We start from the raw sequence: 23,991 nt of genomic DNA, 5'->3' as shown, positions 1-23,991 counted from the left end.
GTGTGTGTGTGTGTGTGTGTGTGTGTGTGTGTGTGTGTGTGTGTGTGTGTGTGTGTGTGTCTGTTAGCCCTGTGATGGCCTGGCGGCCTGTCCAGGGTGTCTCCCTGCCTGCCGCCCAGTGACTGCTGGGATAGGCTCCAGCATCCCATGTCCCTGAGTAAGGATAAATGGGTTTGGATAATGAATGAATGAATGAATTATTTAATTTTATTAGTTCAGTGTATTAGTACTGACAATACATTATTACCATTGCAGTTAATTAAAAGTCCCCTGATACATTATGTATTTGTATGGGTAAGTACACTACTTGATTGGGTCAAAGGAAGAAATATTTATGTATTTACCGTAACTGCATATGCAAATCAGTTTGTTGCTGCTTAGTACTCAGTTTCCATACACTGATAAATTATCTCCATACACTGACTATTACAGGAGAATAAAGCAAATAAAACTCGTCAACTTAATCACTTGAACAATTCGTGGCCATTTTAATTTTCTGTCATTTCAAATAATACTCCACCATTGGAATAAACTACAGGCGAAACGGGTAACAAATACCGCCTGGCTCCATCTCTTCCCTGTGCAGGTATTGCTGTGCTAGAGGGCCCTATGTATGCTGTCGGAGGCCATGATGGCTGGAGTTATCTCAACACAGTGGAGCGCTGGGACCCCCAAGCCAGACAGTGGAACTATGTGGCCAGTATGTCCACGCCGCGCAGCACTGTGGGAGTCACCGCGCTCAATGGGAAGTAAGTCGCTGTGTCTGCATTAAAACTAGCATAGACCATGGGTGCCCACTACGTCGATCGCGATCGACCAGTAGATCGCGAAGGCAGTGCTGGTAGATCTCCATGACGTTCCAAAAAAACGTTTTTTTTTTCAAGACATTAATTAGCCTATCATCTGTCCTCCATTTGGCATTTGCCTTTTGATTGACGTAAAGGACGGCCAGTCTGCTGTTGCCTAAAACCAAAGATTCTAGAGCGGAACCTAAAACTTTGTTACATTAGGTTACCATAACAACCAGAGCCCTTCTCGAACGTACCTTGCAGTTCACATGCCCACAACGTGAGCTAATGCAGAACTGTATCGAGCTAGCTAGTTCAACTCTAAAAAAAAAATTCTACTAAAAAGTGAAACAAAACAAAAATGAGTGGGGGAGCCGGACCTAGCAAGAAACAAAAAACGTACCATTTCCATGTGGAATGGGAGGAGGACTTTTTTTTCACCATGTCTTATTCCAAATGCGTTTGTCTCATCTGTCAGTCTAGCATTGCTATCCCAAAGAAAGGAAATGTGGAGAGGCACTTTCGAACTGTTCATAAAAACTATGACAATGACTTCCCTCCGAAAAGCGAGCTGAGAAAGAGAAAGGTGAGGGAACTAAAATCGCAGTTAGTCGCCCAGCAGTCACTTTTCCCGCAGCCGAATTCAAAGGCAAAGGCAGCCACTGAAGCATCTTTACGGGTGAGTCACTCCATCATTAAGCATAAGAAGGCCTTCCAAGGTGGAGAGATGATGAAAGAGGCCTTCCTTGAGGCAGCAGATTCGTTGTTTCGGGACTTTAAAAACAAATCAGTATCTTCAATCAAAGCTCTCCAGTAATCAAGAGATTCCGTCACAAGGCGCTGTGAAGTGATGGGCGATGATTTGACACAGCAGCTTTGGAGGGACATCGTGGACTGCGAGTGTTTCTCACTACAATTGGACGAGTCTACGGACATCAGTGATACGGCCCAATTGTGCGTTTTCATTCGCATGGTGTTTCAAGATATGACCGCAAAAGAGGAGCTGTTAACAATACTAGCCATGAAGGAACACACGTGGGGAGAGGACATTTTTCAGATCTTCAAAAACTTTGTGGATAAAATCCAGCTCCCAGTGTGTAAACTGGTGTCAATCACCACGGACGGTACGCCTGCTATGGTGGGCCGCTCCAATGGATTTATTGCCAAGTGCAGGGAGGACGATGCTTTCCCGGACTTCCTTAATTACCATTGCATAATACACCAACAAGCATTATGCGCAAAAATGCTAAACATGAAAGAGATCATGGATGTGGCAACCAAACCCGCCTGTTCTATTCAAGCGAGGTCTCTTCAAAGACGGTTGTTTGGTACACATTTGGAAGAGGCTGACTGTAACTACTCTGACCTCTTGCTACACACTGACGTGAGATGGCTTAGTAGAGGGAGATTCTTGCAGAGATTTCGAGAGCTCTGTCCGGAGATTAAGGAGTTTCTCCTTATCACTAAACATGCGGAACACAAGCAACTTAATGACAATCAGTGGCTGCTAGACTTGGCGTTTTTAACTGATTTAACCAACATGTTGAACGAGCTTAATTTAGAGCTGCAAGGAAAAGACAAAAGCATGGTAAACATGATCAGCTCAGTTAACGCTTTCAAACGGAAAATGCAACTTCTGTCCTCAAAAGTTGCAGCGCCGTGATTTGGGAAACTTGCGAAACCTTGCAGCAGAGCTGGAGAAGCAAGGGAGGGCGTGTGCGCAACTTGACAGTGCACGCTACACAGAGCAGATTGAAAATGTCCGGTCAGACTTTGACAAACGGTTTCAAGACTTTGCTTTGCTTGAGCCAATCGCTACATTTATGTGCTACCCATTTGGGGAAGATACAGAGGTGGATTCCCTCGCCTCAAAAATGGCAACACTGTTTCACCTGAACTCGTCTGCAGTGGAGGATGAGATGCTGACAGTACAGGCTGACATTCAGCTTAAGTCCAGGGCGCATGGAGAGTTTTGGAACTTACTTACAGAGGACAAGTACCAAACATGAGGAAATGCGCAACCTCCTTGACGGCATTATTCGGCTCTACTTATTTGTGTGAGTCAGCCCTTTCTCACATGAAGATTATCAAGTCCAAATACCATTCCACCATGACAGATGATCATTTGGAGGCCTGCTTGAGGCTGGCTACCAGCAGCTACTGTCTGAACTATGCAACCCTGTCTGACTACCTCCAGTGCAGGTCATCCTCAGAGTAGAGAGGTAGAGATCACAAATCTATTTACCACAGCTGTAAAGGTTCATGCAGTGATGCAATTTCAACATAGTGTAGTAGCAAATGCTTGGTGTGAGTATTGCCTGTGTAAGGTTCAATATAAATGCAAATCCATTGCAATACTGTATATGTAACACAACATGTATATAAATACACACACTGCATATAAATGTTCATATATGTAAAACATGTATTGAGTATTTTTATTATTATTTTTAATATGAGTAGATCATTTTGACCTGGTCAATTTAAAAGTAGCTCACGACTCAAAAAATTGTGGGCACCTCTGGCATAGACCATCACAGCTTGAGGATGGTTTCATTTATTTTCGATGCAGACCACCCAGGAAAAAAGGCCATTGTGCAACTTGAGTCCACTATTAATATGACATACAGTGAACCCAATACGTACTTATGTACTTTATACTTAATACATAATATATTCCCTGTCATGCAAAATAATGTTGGCTGTGTACAGGGTCGGCGCCAGGGCATAAGGAGCGGACGAGCAATCAACTTTGACAGGGGGGCATTTTGTTAACCTCACATAGCTTTTATTAAGTGTATAATTAACATTATCATGTTTCATGAAAGAAATAAACTATGACAGAGAGGCGTACATACATACTGACACTTATGTGCACAGGCTGCACGCACTACGTCCACAAAACCAGAGGTTGTACACTAAGATGCACGGGGAAATCCATTAAATATCTTGCATTTAATACAGTTAATGGTAAGTGGAAATGGTAAATGGACTGCATTTATATAGCGCTTTTCTAATCTTCCAACCACTCAAAGTGCTATGCAATGCATGCCTCACATTCACACACGCATTCATACACTGATGGTGGAGGCTGCCATGCAAGGTGCCAACTTGCTCATCAGGAGCAGTTAAGGATTCAGCGTCTTGCTCAAGGACACTTCGACATGCTCTCTGCAGGAGCCGGGGACCGAACCAGTGACCTTCCGTTTACTAGACGACCCGCTCTACCTCCTGAGCCATGCCGTCCTACTGCAAGATGCAATTCTACGTAACGAATAAATTTATACATTGGGCCATCACCTTCACAGGTTACATAAAAAAAATTAAAGGATAAACAACATCCTTTAGGCCACATCAAGAACCGGAATGCATAATTATACAACCATATGCGCGCTCAGCCGGAAACGTAGCCACAATTACAATAGCGCAAACAATACTGCTCTCAAATAGCACAGTGTGCAACCAAGAGAGACATTTTCCCAAGGTGACTAAGTGGATTTATAAACTCACGACTAGAACAGCTGGAGTCGCCAACTGCGAGTGCAGAAATGAGCTAACATCAGCCAAATCATTAGCTTGAGCTTGGTTGTCACTGTCATGCCTTCCTGCCAATGTGGGTGCTTTTCCAAACCACTTTCGTACGACCGTATTAATTGAACGATGGCTAAGTTGCACATCGCTGAGTTTTAGCTTTGTTTACTGCCAAGAAAATGTCCACATTAGTGCCGACCCCCCCAAACGTCTCTACACAACCTTGTAATTGATTGGCTGGTCATACAATGCGGATATGCTAGTTTTTAATTGGCTTGGCTGGGTTGTTATGTTTAGTAGGAAATGGTTTCGTGAATGCAAACTATCAGTTTTATACTTTATTTTGCATTACAGTGTTAAGTCTCTCATTACCAAATTCAGTGACTTAATTTTTATTTATTTATTTGACCCCCCCCTTTTTTTTTTCCAATTGTACTTGGCCAATTACCCCACTCTTCCGAGCCGCCTGGTCACTGCTCCACCCCCTCTGCCGATCTGGGAAGGGCTGCAGACTACCACATGCCCCTCCAATACATGTGGAGTCGCCAGCCGCTTCTTTTCACCTGACAGTGAGGAGTTTCGCCAGGGGAACGTAGTGCATGGGAGGATCACGCTATTTCCCCCAGTTCTCTCTCCCCCCTGAACAGGCGCCCAGACAGACCAGAGGAGGCGCTAGTGCAGCGACCAGGCCACATACCCACATCCGGCTTCCCACCCACAGACACGGCCAGCTGTCTGTAGGGATGCCCAACCAAGCTGGAGGTAACACGTGGGATTCAAACGAGTTGGTAGGCAATGGAATAGACCACTACGCTATTCGGGCACCCCTTGGAATTAATTTTATGTATAGTTGTAAAAGCATTTCAGTTTTGTTTTTTTTTTCGTCAGGGAGAGAATTCAGCTGAAGGGGCAGAGTGACTTTATTGGACGGGCCTTGACCCCCCTCCTCCCCAAGGTCTGCCCATGACGCCGACACCGGCTGTGTAAAGTAATCTACAGCAGACTGAGGTTATTGCTCATCACCTTCTCTGCTCAGCAACAGCATTAAACCTCATGTGGTATAGATTTCCTAGAAGGAGGGCGTATCCGCTTCTGGTGTGGGAAGATGGCTGCGTGAATTCGCGTTTGCAGCGGCCTCACCCAGTGCTGGTGTCGGAAGATGGCGGCGCGAATTCACATTTGCGGCAGCCTCACCCAGTACCGTCCATGCAGTGTCTTTGTCCACGTCTGCGTCTCAGTTTTGTCTTGGTTTGATGGCTGGGAGGGCTGCCACTGGATCGGCTGGGAGAGCGGGGCAGGCTAAGCTAACTGCTACCCCGTTTAGACTGGCAGTTCCGATAACACCGAGGGCGGTCTGGTGACGGCCTCGCCTGGTGTTGACTGTGGTGTTTTGATGTCGTCGTGAGGATTGCCGGGAGGTGTGTCATGGGTGTCTGGCTGGGAGAGCTTAGTCTACTTCGTCCGGTGGGCCCAGGAACCATGGCCCTGCCTGGAGCTGTGCCTGAGAAGGAAACACCGAGGGCGGTCTGACGGGACACGGAAGCAGAGTGGACTAAGCTAACTGCTACCATGTAGACCGGTGGTTCTGACATTCGTCGTAGGTGGTGTTCGTTCCCTTGGACAGTGATTTTTTTTGTTTAGTTTTGATATATGTGTTAGTTTGGATATGTGTGTTCTTGTAGTTTTTGGATGTGTTTTTGTCTTTGTGTTGTACTGCTGTAGGCTGGGGGAAATGGCATTTCGTTTCATTTCATGTATGCAAGTGCATGAAGTGAAATGACAAAGTGTTCCTGATTCCTGATCAGTAGGGCTATATTTACACAGAATAATCCAGACTCTCTTTGAGTGCAGCATTTTACTTTTGGGAGATTGGATGCCGTGCAACATCGTTTGAAAATCAATAATGTAACATTCTTTACATTTGTTGTTGTACTGGTGTCCCTGGTAAAGCCAGTTGCGCTCAGGAACTGAATTTCAGTGGGTTTAACTGGGAGGTTGTCATTAGCTGTTATCATTTAGCCAGTTCTTGCTAGAGTTTAATTTCTTTTTTTTATTTTCTATTTTAGCATTCTTGTTATTTAATCTCTTTACCTTGTTCTGTTTCCCATATTTGATGTCTTATTTTGTGCCTTTAAGCAAAGAACTTTGAATTGCTTTTGTGTTTGAAATGTGCTTTACAAATAAGCTTGCGTTGCCTTACTGAAGAAGAAGAAGAAGAAGAAGAAGAAGAAGAAGAAGAAGAAGAAGGAGGAGGCTACTATTAGTCTTCATTGTTAAAAGTGAGGAGATTATAGACGAGTTTTCCCGCCCTTACCTAGGGCGCCGGGGTGGATGCATTGTTCTTCCGGTCTAAACATCCGTAGCCGGATGTAAACATGCATGCCTAGATCTGCGATAACTTCAACAACATTAAACATTAAAAATGGACATTAGAAAATCAAAAAATGGTTCAGGGACACATTGTGCGGTGCGTGGCTGTACTAATACACGGAAACGCCTGAATGAGTGGTTGGATAGAGAGTGTGTTGCCCATCGACCTGCCACAAAACGGCAATGTCCCTGCATTCCATTGTTTTCCTTCCACAGAAAACCAACAGCAGGTTTCGAATCACAGATGTGGTTGAAGGCTTTAAATTTGAAGAAACCACCTAAAAACATCTTTGTTTGTTCCCATCACTTCATTGCCAAAAAGCCAAACAAAGAAAACCCTTTCCCTGAACTGTGGTAACCAGGTTGCTACTCGTTACACCAGAAAAGAAAAGCATAGGGTGTCTCGAATGCGGAAATGGGCCGGAAGTGCCGTGTAAACTTGTCTATATAGAGGGGTTTTTCTTTGTATCAAGGTCCAAAATAGACAGCAGCTCTTTCCCCCGCCTACACTTTTCCTGGTATGGGGCCATGTGATCCCTCTAGGAGATGATGCTTTCCTGGAAAATGGCTATTGTAATTTCTGTGCACTGCAGAATCTGGAATTTTAATGTTAGACACACCATTAGTATTCTGTCATTGATTCTACCCCATGTATGGCAACTTAAAAGTGGTGTGAAAAGCAGCATGGGTTTATTTGTGCCAGGATCAAGTTCAAGAAAATATCTTGCAGGCGTCTGGATGGATGGATGGATGGCTGGACTTATCCTGCCCAAAGGCATGATAAGTTTTTCAACACATTGATTTACACATTATGTGTGTGTTTTTCCAGACTGTTTGCGGTGGGAGGTCGAGATGGCAGCTCCTGCCTAAGGTCGATGGAGTGCTTCGATCCGCACACCAACAAGTGGAGCATGTGTGCACCCATGGCCAAGAGGCGCGGAGGAGTGGGTGTGGCAACATACAACAACTTCCTGTACGCTGTGGGGGGACATGATGCTCCCGCCTCCAACCACTGTTCCAGACTCTCCGACTGTGTTGAGAGGTTTGTGAATACTTCTTTTCCTCTGCCAATAACCCACAAACGGAAAGATCTCATGAGAGCTGGTGAGGATTAGAAGCCAAGAGATGGAATTCAGTAGCGTGTGAGTTGTGGTTATACTACTTCTGTCAAACAAAAGGAAAAAACAAAACATACTTTCGGTCACGCTTTATAATGAGCAGCAGTAAATAGGGTGCTTATGAACACTTACAACTCAATTAACCGATGGCATAAAAATGTTAACAACTGTTATTGTTGAATGGCTTTTAATAATAGCATTACAAGAAAAACAAAGAACATTTAAAAACAAAATGACATTAGAATTTAGACCTGAGGTTTCTGAAACCTGGAGATTAATTTAAGGTTAGGGAAGATCTTTTAGTCTGATAACTAGACTGTAAGTGCTCCTAAGAAGATGTTAGTTTTGGATTAAAAAAAAAAACATGAAGAAGACTAGATACAACATTCCAAGCTGTACTAAAAGGCAGTTATTGTAGTCCCCCCTCCAGCTTCTAGGCCCCCCTGCTCTGTAGATTTTCATTGTAACCCTGCATACCCAACCGATCATATCATAGACCCTAATTATTCCAGGGTTGCCAAATCTGATATAATTAAGAGCTGATTGGTTGAGTAAGTACAAACAGGCCTACGTATGCAGGGTCTCCAGGAGGACCGGATTGGGAAACATTGTTCTATGTGACGCTGAATGGGAGGTTGTCGTACGTTCCATGGACGTTTTTATTTCACAGTATCTGGCGCCATCTGGTGGTTATGGTAGCATCCTGTATCTGATTATGATGTTTCGTAAAGAGTAACTGCACGTGAAATTAGTTTTTTTTTGAGTGAAGTGAACTGAAAAATGTGCCTTCAGCTCAATGATAGACAGCAGTCTGGGATGAAATCTCAACATTTCTATGCAAATGTGATAATAACGGCATCTTTTGTAAAAAAAAAAAAAGGAAAAATAAGCCAACACTGGAGTTAGTTGCGGCTGGTCTCTCTCTGCCATAGGTGTGCGGTAGTGTTGACATGTCTGTCAAGGTAGTTCTATAAAAACCAGTAATGACAAAGGTGGTGCTTCCCCGTTAATTTTCTCAAGGATGCTATGAAGCTGTTGAAGGCAGGCTAACATTTGTCAAAATCATCACGTGTCACACACCAAGCAATGCCCCCTAGTATTAAATGTAGTCACTAACACATAAGGAATCATGAGAGGAAGAATTCATACCACCTCCTTCGCCCTTGACAAGGTCTGTGGAGTGTTAGTATAGCGACCTCTTTGAGTTGGTTGATGGAAATGCTTCTTGCACACTTGGATGTTTGGGGGTTTTTTTTGTGTGTATTTTTCTCCCCAATTGTATTTGGCCAATTAACCCCACTCTTCTGAGCCATCCTGGTCGCTGCTCCACCCCTTCTGCCAATCCGGGGAGGGCTGCAGACTACCATATGCCTCCTCCGATACATGTGGAGTCACCAGCCACTTCTTTTCACCTGACAGTGAGGAGTTTCACCAGGGGAATGTAGCACGTGGGGGGGATCACACTATCCCCCCCCCCAAACAGGCGCCCTGACCGATCAGAGAAGGCGCTAGTGCAGTTACCAGGGCACATACCCACATCTGGCTTCCCACTTGCAGACACAGCCAATTGTGTATGTAGAGATGCCCGACCAAGCCGGAGGTAACACGGGGATTCGATCCGGTGAGTCCCGTGTTGGTAGGCAACGGAATAGACCGCTACGCTACCCGGACGCCCCCACACTTAATGGTTATGATGTGTGTGCAATAAGTTCTAAAAATGAGTTCCATTCAAGCAAAAAAATAATTTTGGATACGAATACGTTTTTATGCAATGGCTGACCTATCGGTGCGAGCACCGGTGATTGAGATTTGTCAGTTTAGTTGAGGTTTTTATCAACAAACGTACTTTTGTCTATAGATATGTCACATCTGTAAAAAAAATGCAGATGTGCTCAAATTTGTTGTCACCCCTCCCCAAAAATGAATAATACACAATTTTCTCTGAAATAACTTGAAACTGACAAAAGTAATTGTCATCCACCATTGTTTATTTCATATTTCACAGAAATCAGACTTTGCTTTTGATTTCTCATTCAACATAATATTGTAAATTTCTAATTTCCCAATTGGAAATTTACCAAATTTACAAAATTACCCAATTTCCCCTCGGGGATTAAAAAAGGATTCTGATTCTGATTAAATAATACAACAAATGAAAATGGCAAGGACAAAAATGATGGGACACTTCATATTTTTTTGCACAACCTTTAAAGGCAATCACTGCAATCAAATCAATCTATAGCGCTCAGTGAGACTTCTGTCTTGTGAGGAGGTATTTTGGCCCGCTCCTCCTGAGCAAACTGCTCCAGCTGTCTCAGTTTGATGGATGCTTTCTCCAGACTGCAATTTTCAGCTCTTTCCATAGATGCTCGATACGATTCAGCTCAGGACTTATAGGAGGCCACTTCAGAATAGTCCAATATTTTGTTCTTATCCATTCCTGGGTGCTTTTAGGTGTGTTTTGGGTGATTATCCTGTTGGAGGACCCATGACCTGTGTCTGAGACCGAGCTTTCTGACACTGGGCAGTATATTTCGCTCCAGAATGCCTTGATAGTCTGGAGACTTCGTTGTGCCCTGCACAGAATCATGTTTTTCCCCATCTTTTCTCCCCAATTGTATGCGGCCAATTACCCCACTCTTCCAAGCCATCCCGGTCGCTGCTCAACCCCCTCTGCCAATCCAGGGAGGGCTGCAGACTACCACATGCCTCCTCCAATACAAGTGGAGTCACCAGCCGCTTCTTTTCACCTGACAGTGAGGGGTTTCACCAGAGGGACGTAGGGCATGGGAGTATCATGCTATTCCCCCTAGCCCCCGCCCCCCCGAACAGGCACCCCAACCCACCAGAGGAGGCGCTAGTGCAGCGACCAGGACACATACCCACATCCGACTACCCACCTGCAGACACGGCCAATTGTGTCATTAGGGATGCCCGACCAAGCTGGAGGTAAAACGGAGATTTGACCCGACGATCTCCGTGTTGATAGGCAACGGAATAGACCGCTATGCTACTCGGACGCCCCCCTATGCACAGGCTCAAGGCACCTTGTGCCAGGTCCAGCAAAGCAGCCCCAAAACATAACTAAGCCTCCCCCATGTTTCACTGTTGGTATGGTGCTCTTTTCTTTGAAACTTTCATTTTCCCCTCTGTGAACATGGAGCTGATGTGACTTGCCAAAAAGCTCCAGTTTTGACTCATCTGTCGAAAGGACATTCTCCCAGAAGGATTGTGCCTTGTCAATATGCATTTTAGCAAATTCCAGTCTGGCTTTTTTATGTTTTTCTTTCAAAAGTGAAGTCCTCCTGGGTCTTCTTCCATGGAGCCCACTTTGGCTCAAAAAACAACGGATGGTGTGATCAGAAACCTGATGTACCTTCACCTTGGAGTTCAGCTTGTATATCTTTGGAAATTATCCTTGATTCTCTTTCTACCATTCACACTCTCCTGTTCAATCTGGGGTCGATTCTTTTCCCTTTGCGGCCACGCTGATGGAGGTTGACTACAGATCCATGGACCTTAGATTCTTCTTCTTCTTTCGGCTTGTTCCCTGTTTCCCAGGGGTCGCCACAGCGGAATCGACAGTTTCCATCGGTACCCTGTGAGGGCACGACCCCGATGGCGGTCTTGTCAGTCCGCATAATGATTTGGCAAAATTTTACGTCAGATGCCCTTCCTGACACAACCACTAACCCTATGGACGGGGGCACAGGTAAAACGCTGGATGCCATCCCAGTATTCATGGACCTCCGCTTAGTAATATGCTTAAATTCAGCAAGTTGTCTCGTCTGATCTGAGGTCGTAGTCCAATCATGGATAGCGTGCGTGCATGTGTCCGTGCGAGGACGGCTGGCGCACAGCTCACGGCAGCTGCCTTTGCTCTTCTGCGCGCCTTGGAGACACTGACAGCAGCCCTCTCAGCGCGCACGGAAATCTCGACCCACACACATAACGCGGTCAGCGGCGAAAGACAGTCCGGCGAAGGTGGGAGCCGGCAAAGGCGGCCGTGTGTGGGAGAACGGAGCATAGAGGGAGGGCTACGCTGAAACCGACACGGTCTTCCCTTGTGGGGGAGGAAAGCGCGGAGGCTTGCGACACCCCAGCCGCGGGTGGTAGAGGTTACCCTCTCCTTCCCGATTGATGGCAAATCAGCGCTCAGAGAGGCGTGGCCCAGGGAGGAACCTGGGGCCGCAAGGTGCGTTCGAAGCGTCGATGATCAATGCGTTCTTCATCGACGCACAAGTCGAGTGATCCACCGCTAAGAGTTGTTGTACGCTTCACTTTCAAATGTCCACATTTGACAGTACTCATCTGAACACGGGGCACGTTTCAAAGAGAAAAAAAAACCCAAAAGAAACTGCGGGCGCGCCGCCGCGCTCCGAGCCTTGCCGCAGCGCATGGAGGCATTAAACCCCCCGCCATCTCCCCAGAGCAGAGGGGCGAGAGTCGGGTACCCGGAGGCGCACGGAGGGGACGTCAGGAGCTGGGGAACCCCCACCGCCCAGCCGACGGTTCCCGGAGTAGTCGCCGCCGCTGTCCCTGTCAGCCCTCAGAAGCAAACGACAACAGACTCCGTTGGTGACGCCGCCGGAGCAAGAGGGGACCCACGAGACCGGTCGGGAGCAAGAGCCCAGACTAGACATTTGCACAACGCGCCGGTTCTTTTTCCAGGTGAGGGGGAGAAAAAAACACAACGCACCTCGGGCCCCCGCACTGACGAAGGAAGGGAAGGAACAGTGAGAAAAGGAAAGGAGAGGGACGGAAAGGGGAGGGGCACAGCAGTGACAAAACACCGGTCAATTTGTTTCAAAAAAACAAAAACAAACCGGCGCCATCGCGAGCTGCGGCCGCATCCTATGCATCCTATCTCCCCCACGGTCCTCTTCAAACCTTACTCTCTGCCCAGCCAGCCTCCCCAGCGCTCGCGACAGAGGACACCTTGGCAAGAGACAGAGTCAGATCGGCACGGCCTCTCGCCGCCCGACGGCCCGTGCCGCCCGGGTCCGACAGAGGGCTTTGCCCCGGTAATGATCCCTCCGCACGTTCACCTACGGAAACCTTGTTACGACTTTCACTTCCTCTAGATAGTCAAGTTTGATCGTCTTCTCGGCGCTCCAGCTGGGCCGCGAACGACCCCAGCGGGGCCGATCCGAGGACCGCACTAAACCATCCAATCGGTAGTAGCAACGGGCGGTGTGTACAAAGGGCAGGGACTTAATCGACGCGAGCTTGTGACCCGCGCTTACTGGGAATTCCTCGTTCATGGGAAATAGTTGCAATCCCCAATCCCCATCATTTCGGCAGAGGGTAGACACACGGTGATCCGCTCAGTGTGGCGCGCGTGCAGCCCCGGACATCTAAGGGCATCACAGACCTTTTATTGCTCAATCTCGCGTGGCTGAAAGCCACTTGTTCCTCTAAGAAGTTGGACGCCGACCGCACGGGGCTGCGTAACTAGTTACCATGCCGGAGTCTTGTTCATTATCGGAATTAACCAGACAAATTGCTCCACCAACTAAGAACGGCCATGCACCACCACCCACAGAATCGAGAAAGACCTATCAATCTGTCAATCCTTTCTGTGTCTGGGCCGGGTGAGATTTCCCGTGTTGAGTCAAATTAAGCTGCAGGCTTCACTCCTGGTGGTGCCCTTCCGTCAATTCCTTTAAGTTTCAGCTTTGCAATCATACTCCCCCCGGAACCCAAAGACTTTGGTTTCCCGGACACTGCTCGGCGGGTCCTGGGTATAACGCCGCCGGATCACTAGTCCGCATCATTTATGGTCGGAACTATGACGGTATCTGATCGTCTTCGAAGCTCAGACTTTCGTTCTTGCTTAATGAAAACATTCTTGGCAAATGCTTCCGCTTTCGTTCGTCTTGCGGCGGTCCAAGAATTTCACCTCTAACGGCGCAATACGAATGCCCCCGGCCGTCCCTCTTAATCATGGCTCCAGTTCAGAGAAGAAAACCCACAAAATAGAACCGGAGTCCTATTCCATTATTCCTAGCTGAGGTATTCAGGCGACCCGGCCTGCTTTGAACACCATGGACCTTAAATGCCTTAATTATTTGCAGCTGTTGTGACAGGAACATCAAGCTGCTTGGAGATGGTCTTGTAGCCTTTACCTTTACCATGCTTGTCTATTATTATCTTTCTGATCTCCTCAGACAACGCTCTCCTTTGCTTTCTCTGGTCCATGTTCAGTGTGGTGCACACAATGATACCAAACAGCACAGTGATGACTTTTCTCTGTTTAAATAGGCTGAATGACTGATCATAAGGTTGGAGACGTGTAGTACTGATTAAAGAAAGTAATTAGTTTGAAATGTCACTATAATCCAACCTCTAGTAAACTCTTCATCTTATTCTCTTCTTTTAAGAGCTGATGTACATGTACTATCTTTTATTATTGTTAGAAATTGTGGCATTGTTGCAAGAACTGGGAGAACAACTTGACATAGCTCGCCATTTGATCCCATTCATTTTGTGGTGTTCCGGTACTACTACTACTACTACTACTACTACTACTACTACTACTACTACTACTACTACTACTGCTTTTGGATGCTCCCATTAGGGGTCGCCACAGAGGATCATCCGTTTCCATTTCTTCCTATCCTCTGCATCTTCCTCTGTCACACCAGCCACCCGCATGTCCTCCCTCACCACATCCATAAACCTCCTCTTTGGCCTTCCTCTTTTCCTCTTCCCTGGCAGCTCCATATTCAGCATCCTTCTCCCAATATACCCAGCATCTCTCCTCCACACATGTCCAAACCATCTCAATCTTGCCTCTCTTGCTTTGTCTCCAAACCGTCCAACCTGAGCCGTCCCTCTGATATATTCATTCCTAATCCTGTCCTTCTTCGTCACTCTCAATGAAAATCTTAGCATCTTCAACTCTGCCACCTCCAGCTCCACCTCCTGTCTTTTCATCAGTGCCACTGTCTCCAGACCATATAACAAAGCTGGTCTCACAACCATCGTGTAAACCTCCCCTTTAACTCTTGCTGGTACCCTTCTGTCACAAATCACTCCTGACACTCTTCTCCACCCACTCCACCCTGCCTGCACTCTGTTCTTCACCTCTCTTCTGCACTCCCCGTTACTTTGGACAGTCGACCCCAAATATTTAAACTCATACGCCTTCGTCACCTCCACTCCTTGCATCCTCACCATTCCACTGTCCTCCCTCTCATTCACGCATAGGTATTCCATATTTGTGGTGTTCTGGTACTAAAGCTTTCAAATTATAGATCATCCAGAATGTTGAAGGTCGATTTTTGCATGAAGAACTTAAATATAAAAATGACTACTGAGACATTTTTATTCATATACATCCCACAATGCACTGCTTCATTTTAGTTTCCATACACTTTCCTCAAATCAAACAACAGACACTTTTTATGTCCAGTCGTGTAATACTAAAGTTTTTGAATGGAAAAATTATAACACAACCACCGAGGGGGTGTCCAGGTGGCATGGCGGTCTATTCTGTTGCCTACCAACATGGGGATCGCCGGTTCGAATCCCCATGTTACCTCCTGCTTGGTCGGGTATCCCTATAGACACAATTGGCCATGTCTGCTGGTGGGAAGTCGGATGTGGATATATGTCCTGGTCGCTGCACTAGCGCCTCCTCTGGTCCGTCTGAGCGCCTGTTCAGGGGGGAGGGGGAATAGCATGATCCTCCTATGTGCTACGTCCCCCTGGCAAACTTCCTCACTGTCAGGTGAAAAGAAGCAGCTGGCAACTCCACATGTATCGGAGGAGGCATGTGGTAGTCTGCAGCCCTCCCCGGATCGGCAGAGAGGGTGGAACAGTGACTGGGACGGCTTGGAAGAGTAGGGTAATTGCCAAGTGCAATTGGGGAGGAAAAAAAAGTCAGTCAATGGTTTAGAGCTCTGTTAAAAGTTCCATACATATTCACTTTAAAACATTGTTGAACTCCCCATAATGTCTTACAATCCATTAATTATCCAAACCCCGTGTGGTAACATCTTCATTAGTATTCTGTACCTTGTTGTTTTGTTTACAGCTAATTAATTAAATACTAAACACCTTAGTGGTTCATTTGTTGACCAACCGCCTGCAGAGCAAAAACAGTTATTTGATTATGCACGCACTGACAATTCATCAAGTGGCATCGGGTATTGTAATTTCAGTCAGAGCACAATCTGAGCCAGAGGCTTGCTGGAGAACTGAATGTACAAATGCTGAACGTAGCGTGGTGGCTTCACATCAGAATCGATGAGTACGAAGAGACTTGTTTGTTTTCTGTAGAGTAGGTGAACCACTCTCTCTGCCCTTTGACACACCCCCACCCCCACCCCTCCAACTCCCATCTCAGGTATGACCCAAAGACGGACACGTGGACCACGGTGTCCTCCCTCAGTGTTCCCCGGGATGCGGTGGGCGTGTGTCTGCTGGGTGACAGGCTGTATGCCGTGGGCGGATATGACGGACAAGCCTACCTGAACACCGTCGAGTCCTACGATGCGCAGAACAATGAGTGGACCGAGGTACGTGAACTGGAAATCGTCCAATCACAATGCACCACTTGTCGCTCACAATTACGTCAAGGTCGTTTATTGATATGAATAATTAATGTGCCCCAAAACTAAAAACTGCCAAGGGCCATTTTATATATATAGGTTTTTTTTCTTCATCCATATTAATCAGGTAGATTTAGATGACCTTTATGATTGTCACGTTTATTGTACATTGCTTTGTAACTTTATCAGAAACAAGTTGGTCTCACTTTATAATGAGTAGCTGTACATAGCATTAACAGGGCATTTGTAAACTCTTACAACACAGTTTAACATCAGCAAATAGCTTAAAATACAGTAATATCACTGCAAACTCCACACAGAGGATGACCTGGGATGACCCCCAAGGTTGGACAATCCCGGGGTTCGAACCCAGGACCTTCTTGCTGTGAGGTGACAGCGCTAACCGCTGGGCCACCATGCTGCCATTATTATTATTATGGAAATGGATGGATAGTAATATCTTAGAATGTTTACATAATTACTAACTAAAATGACATTTCTGAGCCTGGAGGTGACATGTGGGTAAATGTGGAGGCAGATCTTTTGGTCGGAACAGTCGAGTCTGCTGAGAAGACACCAGAGAAAACATTTCAAGCTGCATTTATAAGACAGTTATTAGCATATTTAAGCATATGCTAATGTTAGCAAGTGTGTTAGAGCTCATAAGTGCCCTATCACTCGTTCATAAATCACTCCTTCCTACTACAGTACTCATTATAAACACGTTATTGATTATTGTGATCATGAATACAGTCACGATTGTGATTGCAGACACAGTCGAATGCCACTCCCATGACTTTTAAGTGACTTTTTTGATGATATCACAAAGAATAGTCTTGGCTCTTAGGTTTCCAGTTTCTGGAGAGATTCAAATACATATAAGATACTTGACTAATATAAGAAAAGCGTAATGTTTGACCAGTTTTGGGGTGTATTATATTTTGACTTTGTAATAATACAGTTTTAACAAGAAGTATTATGTGAATTGTGTCGTTGTTTGAGTTTGCAAAAAGAAATCTAGTTTGGTACTTTGTTTTACTGTTTAGGTGAGAGTTTTTGTGTTTGTTAGACCGGTGTGTGTTTTTGTGTTGTTGTTTTTTCCCCCCACACAATTAACTACTCCGCCGCTCCCTTTTGTAGCACTCTTGTATGCATGAAGTGGGATGATGTTTTTTTTTCTTTGTGGGCAGACTGAGATGACAGACTGCCGGTTAACCTTTGTGTGTCTCCTGCAGGAGGTCCCTCTCAACATCGGCAGGGCGGGCGCCTGCGTGGTGGTGGTGAAGCTGCCTTGAGGGCCTTGTCTTACAAGTGCCCGCCAAACACACATGAGAGATCGGCCAAGACGAGCGGACAAACAAGACAAGAGACTAAGGATGCACCCTTCGAGAATCTTTTTTTTTTTTTGTACTCTCTATTTTCCAGACTTTTCAGAGGAAAACACAGGCGGAGCCGTGCCCGCAAACCATCGTCTCCATCATTAGTGCACTCGGTCACCCACTCGGGAGGACTCGCTCAGATGACTGGAATGCACTGTTCATTTCTGACGCTCTCAAGTGATCAAAAAGTCACCCTGATTTGGCTAAGCTGTAGAAAACTAGTGCCAAGCTTTTCTTGTACCAATTTATTACACCAGTTCTGTGTGTGTCCAAGAGATAGTGTCATATCTGGGTAGTTGAATCTACTCGAGGGGTAGTTTACATTTATACTGCTTTTTCCTATCGGTGCCATCACATATATTTTTGGGTATTTTAGCCCTTTTTAGCCGCTCAGAAATGAGAAAAAAAGAAAGTACTTGTAATAAATAGATGTAACAATGTTACAGTGTATTTCCTTAGTGGGTGGTCAAAACGTGTTTCTTATTCTTCTGCGAGATGTTTTTTGAAAGACCACTGTGAATATATGGAGGCTGCTGAGTTTGGGATGACGCTCCAAACAGGGATGGAGGGAAATCACCAGGGATGCACCGATATCACTTTTCCACTGCCCATACCGATTCTGGGTATCGGTCTTTAAAATATCAGCCGATACCAAGCACCAATCCAGTGCATTACTTTTGCAGAACAGTGCAGGCTCCTGAGACCATTATCTTGGAGTCAAAGGGAAAAACAATAGAGTCATTTATTTCACCATGAGAGAAATACAGCCTTATTCATGGCCTTTGGTATACGACTTTAGTATCGGGTAAATTCTCCAATGCCGATACTCCATTTTAGCCTGGTATCGGTCCAAACTGCCAAAACCAGTGTCGATATCGGTGCATTCCCAGAAATCGTCCACGTTCGACTTACTGTTGCTCTGACAGGATAACTCTAATTGATGTTTTTGTATTTTTTTCTTTGAGCTTGTAGCTAAAGAACACCAAAGTCATTTGCTCGTCTTTGAAGTCTTGTTACACGATGGATAAAGGTTTACAGAGTCGTGAATTATACAAAAATATATCATATTGATATTTCACATTACTGTACAGACATTTGTGAACTTGCAAAAATGGCATTTCTTTTTGTGCGGGCCATGCCCAAAGCCAGCCATCTATAAATCTGGTGACTACGATGGTCTTTATCTTCGGGCATGTGACCTTCGTGAACGTTTTGGTTGCTCTGCACTGCACATTAGCCTTTTGTTAATACGGACGGTCATGTTTTGTTCTACGTTTAAAATGCTAAACTGCATTCGGGGGTCATATAGAGGATATTTACTAATCTGTGTTTGGCACACAACAAATTAAATAACTTCTCCAAAAAAAATAAATGTAAGAAACAAAGCAATGCCTCCAACTCGGCACCAGATCCGCCCATGTAAATTAAAGTCCACGATTGGACTTTGAGTAGTAGTTGAAAATTTCCAAGGCAGCTCCATAACAAAATTTAACAGCACCCAGCTAATGTGACTTCGGAGGGTTTTGGTTTTAGATATGTTAATGATTGCTATGTTGTAAAGTTGAATATCACAGACCTATTGAGAACACAATAATTTGTAACTGTAATTAAGACACAGTTTTGGAGCCAAATGTCGCTTTTTATGTTTTTATCATGATTTTCTACAGCATGCAGACCTATGAATAAAACTACTTCACTGTACTGTGCTAGTGTTTTTTGCTCAAATCTATGTTTAATGCTGCATGCTCAGATGAATAGGGCCCCCTGATGGGCTGATCCCAGTTTCTCTGGCTGTAGTGAGACTCAACACACAGCCTCGAAGGCCACTTTGATGTAGACGGCAGCGATGATTTGGTTCTTATTGCAACAGCCGTTTTTGAAAGCAAGCAATCGCTGTCCGCTGGTGTTTCCCAGCTACGTCACTTACATCGATTGGGCAGACTGTAGACAAACAAGCTATTGTTCGCTTTCATCATAATCACTGTTTATCAACTAGTTGGTTTTCACGCCGTGCCTGTGAACACAGAGCCGTTTGCAGAGACGATGGATCAAACCCCGCTTTGCTGGTCGCCACTGGGAGAGAGGAGGACCTCTTGCTCGTCTGGCTGGAACCTGGTGGCTGTTGCATTGAAAGTTATGGGCGACACGTCTGGTTTATTTGATCTAAAGACAGATGCTAGTTAAGTCTTATAGGGGATTTAAAACGAACCGGGCTACTTGAAGGTGTATTTAGATTACAGGGTGGTTGTTTTCACATCTAAGTATTGCATACAGCTTACACTACTTGAAGTTTGCAAGGACCCAATTAAACTCGTGCATTAGTCTAGAATACAGTATGTAGTATACATCCATCCATCCATCCATTCATTATCCAAACCACTTATCCTGCACTTAGGGACAATTTAGTATGGCCAATTCACCTGGCCTACATGTCTTTGGACTGTGGGAGGAAACCGGAGCACCCGCAGGAAACCCACGCAGACGCGGGGAGAACATGCAAACTCCACACAGAGGAAGACCTGGGACGACCCCCAAGTTTGGACTACCCCAGGGCTCAAACCCAGGACCTTCTTGCTGTGAGGCGACCGTGTTAACCACTGCGTCACCGTGCCGCCCCTATGTAGTATACCATGACAGGTAATACTAGTCCACACCAGTGCATAAGTAAATACAGTAGAATATTAAAATATATTATTAATGGTAGCGAGAACTGCCCTGGTGACGCCTTCATGCTGGTATTCATTACCGGTGGATTTGTACCAACAATAATGACAACGATGAAGAAAAAAAGGCCTAATTCAGAAATATATGTAGAAACATTTTTGTTCTGCACTTCTAAAAGTCTGACTCTCTTGTTTTGAATTAATTTCGGTGTATTTTCTCGAGCGTTCTTCTTGGGGATGCCAGCTCATGCAGCTCCCTCAGGGCAGGAGATGTACACTGTGTCTTACTGAGGGGTACTTTGACAAGCATGGCGGTATAGGAACTGAATGGTTGAAGGGAAAATTCTCTGACCACTAAGCCACCCAACCGCGTTTTCAATCACCACTCGAGTCTTACAAATGAATTCGGTGAAAACCGCCAGTCAGTTGGTAGAAATACGTTTGGTCAATTTGCAGAAGCATTCGAATTGCCGAGTTAAGGGAGGTGAATCTGCTAGAAGCAAGAACATGTTGAAAGTAAACTGACTTGCACTGGACAATGTATATGCATATATACACACACTGGCCACTTTATTAGGTACACCTTGCTAGTACTGGGTTGGACCCCCTTTTGCCTTCAGAACTGCCTTAATCCTTCGTGGCATAGATTCAACAAGGTACTGGAAACATTCCTCAGAGAGTTTGGTCCATATTGACATGATAGCATCACGCAGTTGCTGCAGATTTGTCGGCTGCACATCCATGACACGAATCTCCCGGTCCACCACATCCCAAAGGTACTCTATTGGATTGAGATCTGGTGACTGTGGAGGCCATTTGAGTACAGTGAACTCATTGTCATGTTCAAGAAACCAGTCTGAGACGATTCGAGCTTTGTGACATGGCACGTTATCCTGCTGGAAGTAGCCATCAGAAGATGAGAACACTGTGGTCATAAAGGGATGGACATGGTCAGCAACAATACTCAGGTAGGCTGTGGCATTGACACGATGCTCAATTGATACTAAGGGGCCCAAAGTGTGCCAAGAAAATATCCCCCACACCATTACACCACCACCACCAGCCTGAACCGTTGATACAAGGCAGGATGGATCCATGCTTTCATGTTGTTGACGCCAAATTCTGACCCTACCATCCGAATGTCGCAGCAGAAATCGAGACTCATCAGACCAGGCAACGTTTTTCCAATCTTCTATTGTCCAATTTTGGTGAGCCTGTGCGAATTGTAGCCTCAGTTTCCTGTTCTTAGCTGACAGGAGTGGCACCCGGTGTGGTCTTCTGCTGCTGTAGCCCATCTGCCTCAAGGTTCGACGTGTTGTGCGTTCAGAGATGCTCTTCTGCATACCTCGGTTGTAATGAGTGGTTATTTGAGTTACTGTTGCCTTTCTATCAGCTCGAACCAGTCTGGCCATTCTCCTCTGACCTCTGGCATCAACAAGGCATTTTCGCCCACAGAACTGCCGCTCACTGGATATTTTCTCTTTTTCGGACCATTCTCTGTAAACCCTAGAGATGGTTGTGCGTGAAAATCCCAGTAGATCAGCAGTTTCTGAAATACTCAGACCAGCCCGTCTGGCACCAACAACCATGCCACGTTCAAAGTCACTTAAATCCCCTTTCTTCCCCATTCTGATGCTCGGTTTGAACTGCAGCAGATCGTCTTGACCATGTCTACATGCCTAAATGCATCGAGTTGCTGCCATGTGATTGGCTGATTAGAAATTTGCGTTAACGAGCAGTTGGACAGGTGTGCCTAATAAAGTGGCCGGTGAGTGTATATATTCAAGAGGGATAGATTGTTTATTAGCCACATGACCAAGGCCGGTGGAATTTGTTTTTGGTACAACACATTAAAACTCTGCACCACAATACATGCATGGACAACAGCAAACACTCGACATATTATCACCAACCAACACAGTCATCATCATCATCATCATCATCATCATCATCATCATCATTATCATATTCATCAGCAGTTACTCAGGGTCGAATACGACTGCCCTCCTTCTAGGTCCTTGTGGGTCTTCAGGTGGGCGTAAAGGCCGATCCTGGAGCTGCGTATTTTGGGGCAATGTTGGCAAGGGTGAGAAGAAATGGTTGACGATGTGGTTTGGGCCTTTCTGAGTCAGCGCTTGTTTTCAGCAGCACAGTGGAGGTCATGGTTGTAGTACCCAGCACCCTCGCGGACAGCCAGTCTCCAGGCCTCCCTGTATTTTGCCGCCTACTCACAGGTGTTAAGGTCGATGCTAAACCTTTCGATGTTGGCCTTGATGTTATCTTTATATCGCTTCTTTTACCCTTCTCGGGCATGCCGTCCTGTCATGAGCCGAGAGTAAAGGACTTGTTCCGGGAGGCGAGAGTCAGACACGCGGAGGACATGGCCAGTCCATCTCAGCTGATGTTGTACGATGGTGGCAGTTATAGTAGGCATGTTGGCCTCTTCGAGGACGCTGAAGTTGGTGTGCTTATCCTCCCAGCTGATCTCAAGGATCTTCCTGAGGCAACTCTGTTGGTATGCCTCGAGTGCCTTCAGCTGCCTGCTATATGTGGTCCAGGTTTCTGACCCATACAGTAGGGTGGGCAGCACTACCGCTTTGTACACCAAAATTTCTGTTGTGGCCTGAAGGTCATGGTTTTCATAACCCCTTTTACTCGGTCTTGAGAAGGCCCGGCTGGCACAACTGAGATGACGGTGTATTTCAATGTCAGTGTCGGCTTTGGCTTTGGCAATGTCAATACAGTGATGCAGTCCATCCATCCATCCATTATCCAAACCGCTTACCCTGCTCTCAGGGTCGCAGGGATGCTGGAGCCTATGGTACTACGTATGCATACACATACTTACGCCAGTAGTGCATGAGGAGGGGACCAGAAGGAAGAATTCAGTTTTTAACTATTAGCATTATTCAAAAAAGACTCACCTTATAAAACTACGGTGAAATGTTAAAACGTAATGTCTTATGGCAGATATGTTTCGCTGTATTCTCAAATGGGACCAATCTGATTCATGGAAATGCTTTAGCGCTTTCAAGCAAGCTTCCTATTTAACATCTCAGCATTTGTCAGTGGAACATTAAATCTATATCTAGGAAGTCTCTGGGCTCTTTTCACTGATGGTGTTTTTGAGTTTGAGTCAAAAGCATCATTCAAGTGATCACAGATCCCCCTTTCAGATGAAAACACCTCAGTTCACCCACAGTTCATCCTTTGCACAGATCCCAGAATAAAACCCATGTATGCAGTCCTGATTTAGAGACTACAACCACCACAAAGTCCCACATTCTCACTAAAGTAAGCTGCATGTATTCTGCCTTTGACAACCTCTGCTAGTTTCAAACTAGTTAAGTCATGGAATGTGATTAAATTACATATATAGGGGCGTTTGGCCAAATTGATTAAAATGAAAGGGGTTATGGAGACAAGGTCAGAACTTTTTTTTTTTAGGCTGCAGTGACCCAATTACAAGTCTGAAAATCAATGTGTGTTATACGGTGTCAAATTCTGTGATGTGTTTAGATATCAAATATGAGCAAAACAAGCCAAAAATGGTCATTTTCCATTTTAGTTTTGTCTGTGTGAAT

General features: G+C 45.5%; 1 protein-coding gene across 3 annotated transcripts in view; it reads left to right on the top strand.

Annotated features, from left to right (window-relative positions):
- The window catches only part of klhl4 (kelch-like family member 4), a 57,084-nt gene extending 37,648 nt beyond the window's left edge, over positions 1 to 19,436 (top strand). For 2 of the 3 annotated variants that reach the window (XM_056286167.1, XM_056286010.1), the window contains 4 exons: positions 587 to 749; positions 7,519 to 7,731; positions 16,161 to 16,332; positions 17,601 to 19,436. In XM_056286167.1, coding sequence (XP_056142142.1) covers positions 587 to 749; positions 7,519 to 7,731; positions 16,161 to 16,332; positions 17,601 to 17,660 — 608 coding nt within the window. In that variant the 3' untranslated portion in view covers positions 17,661 to 19,436. Of the gene's footprint in view, positions 1 to 586; positions 750 to 7,518; positions 7,794 to 16,160; positions 16,333 to 17,600 lie in introns of all 3 variants that reach the window. The other variant, XM_056286088.1, reaches the window with a different exon arrangement.
- The last annotated feature ends 4,555 nt before the right edge of the window (positions 19,437 to 23,991 follow it).

Source organism: Lampris incognitus, chromosome 1 (assembly GCF_029633865.1).
Source record: "Lampris incognitus isolate fLamInc1 chromosome 1, fLamInc1.hap2, whole genome shotgun sequence".
Classification (NCBI taxonomy): domain Eukaryota; kingdom Metazoa; phylum Chordata; class Actinopteri; order Lampriformes; family Lampridae; genus Lampris; species Lampris incognitus.
Note: the sequence above shows the minus strand (reverse complement) of the source record. Positions and strands in the feature narration are given on the sequence as shown.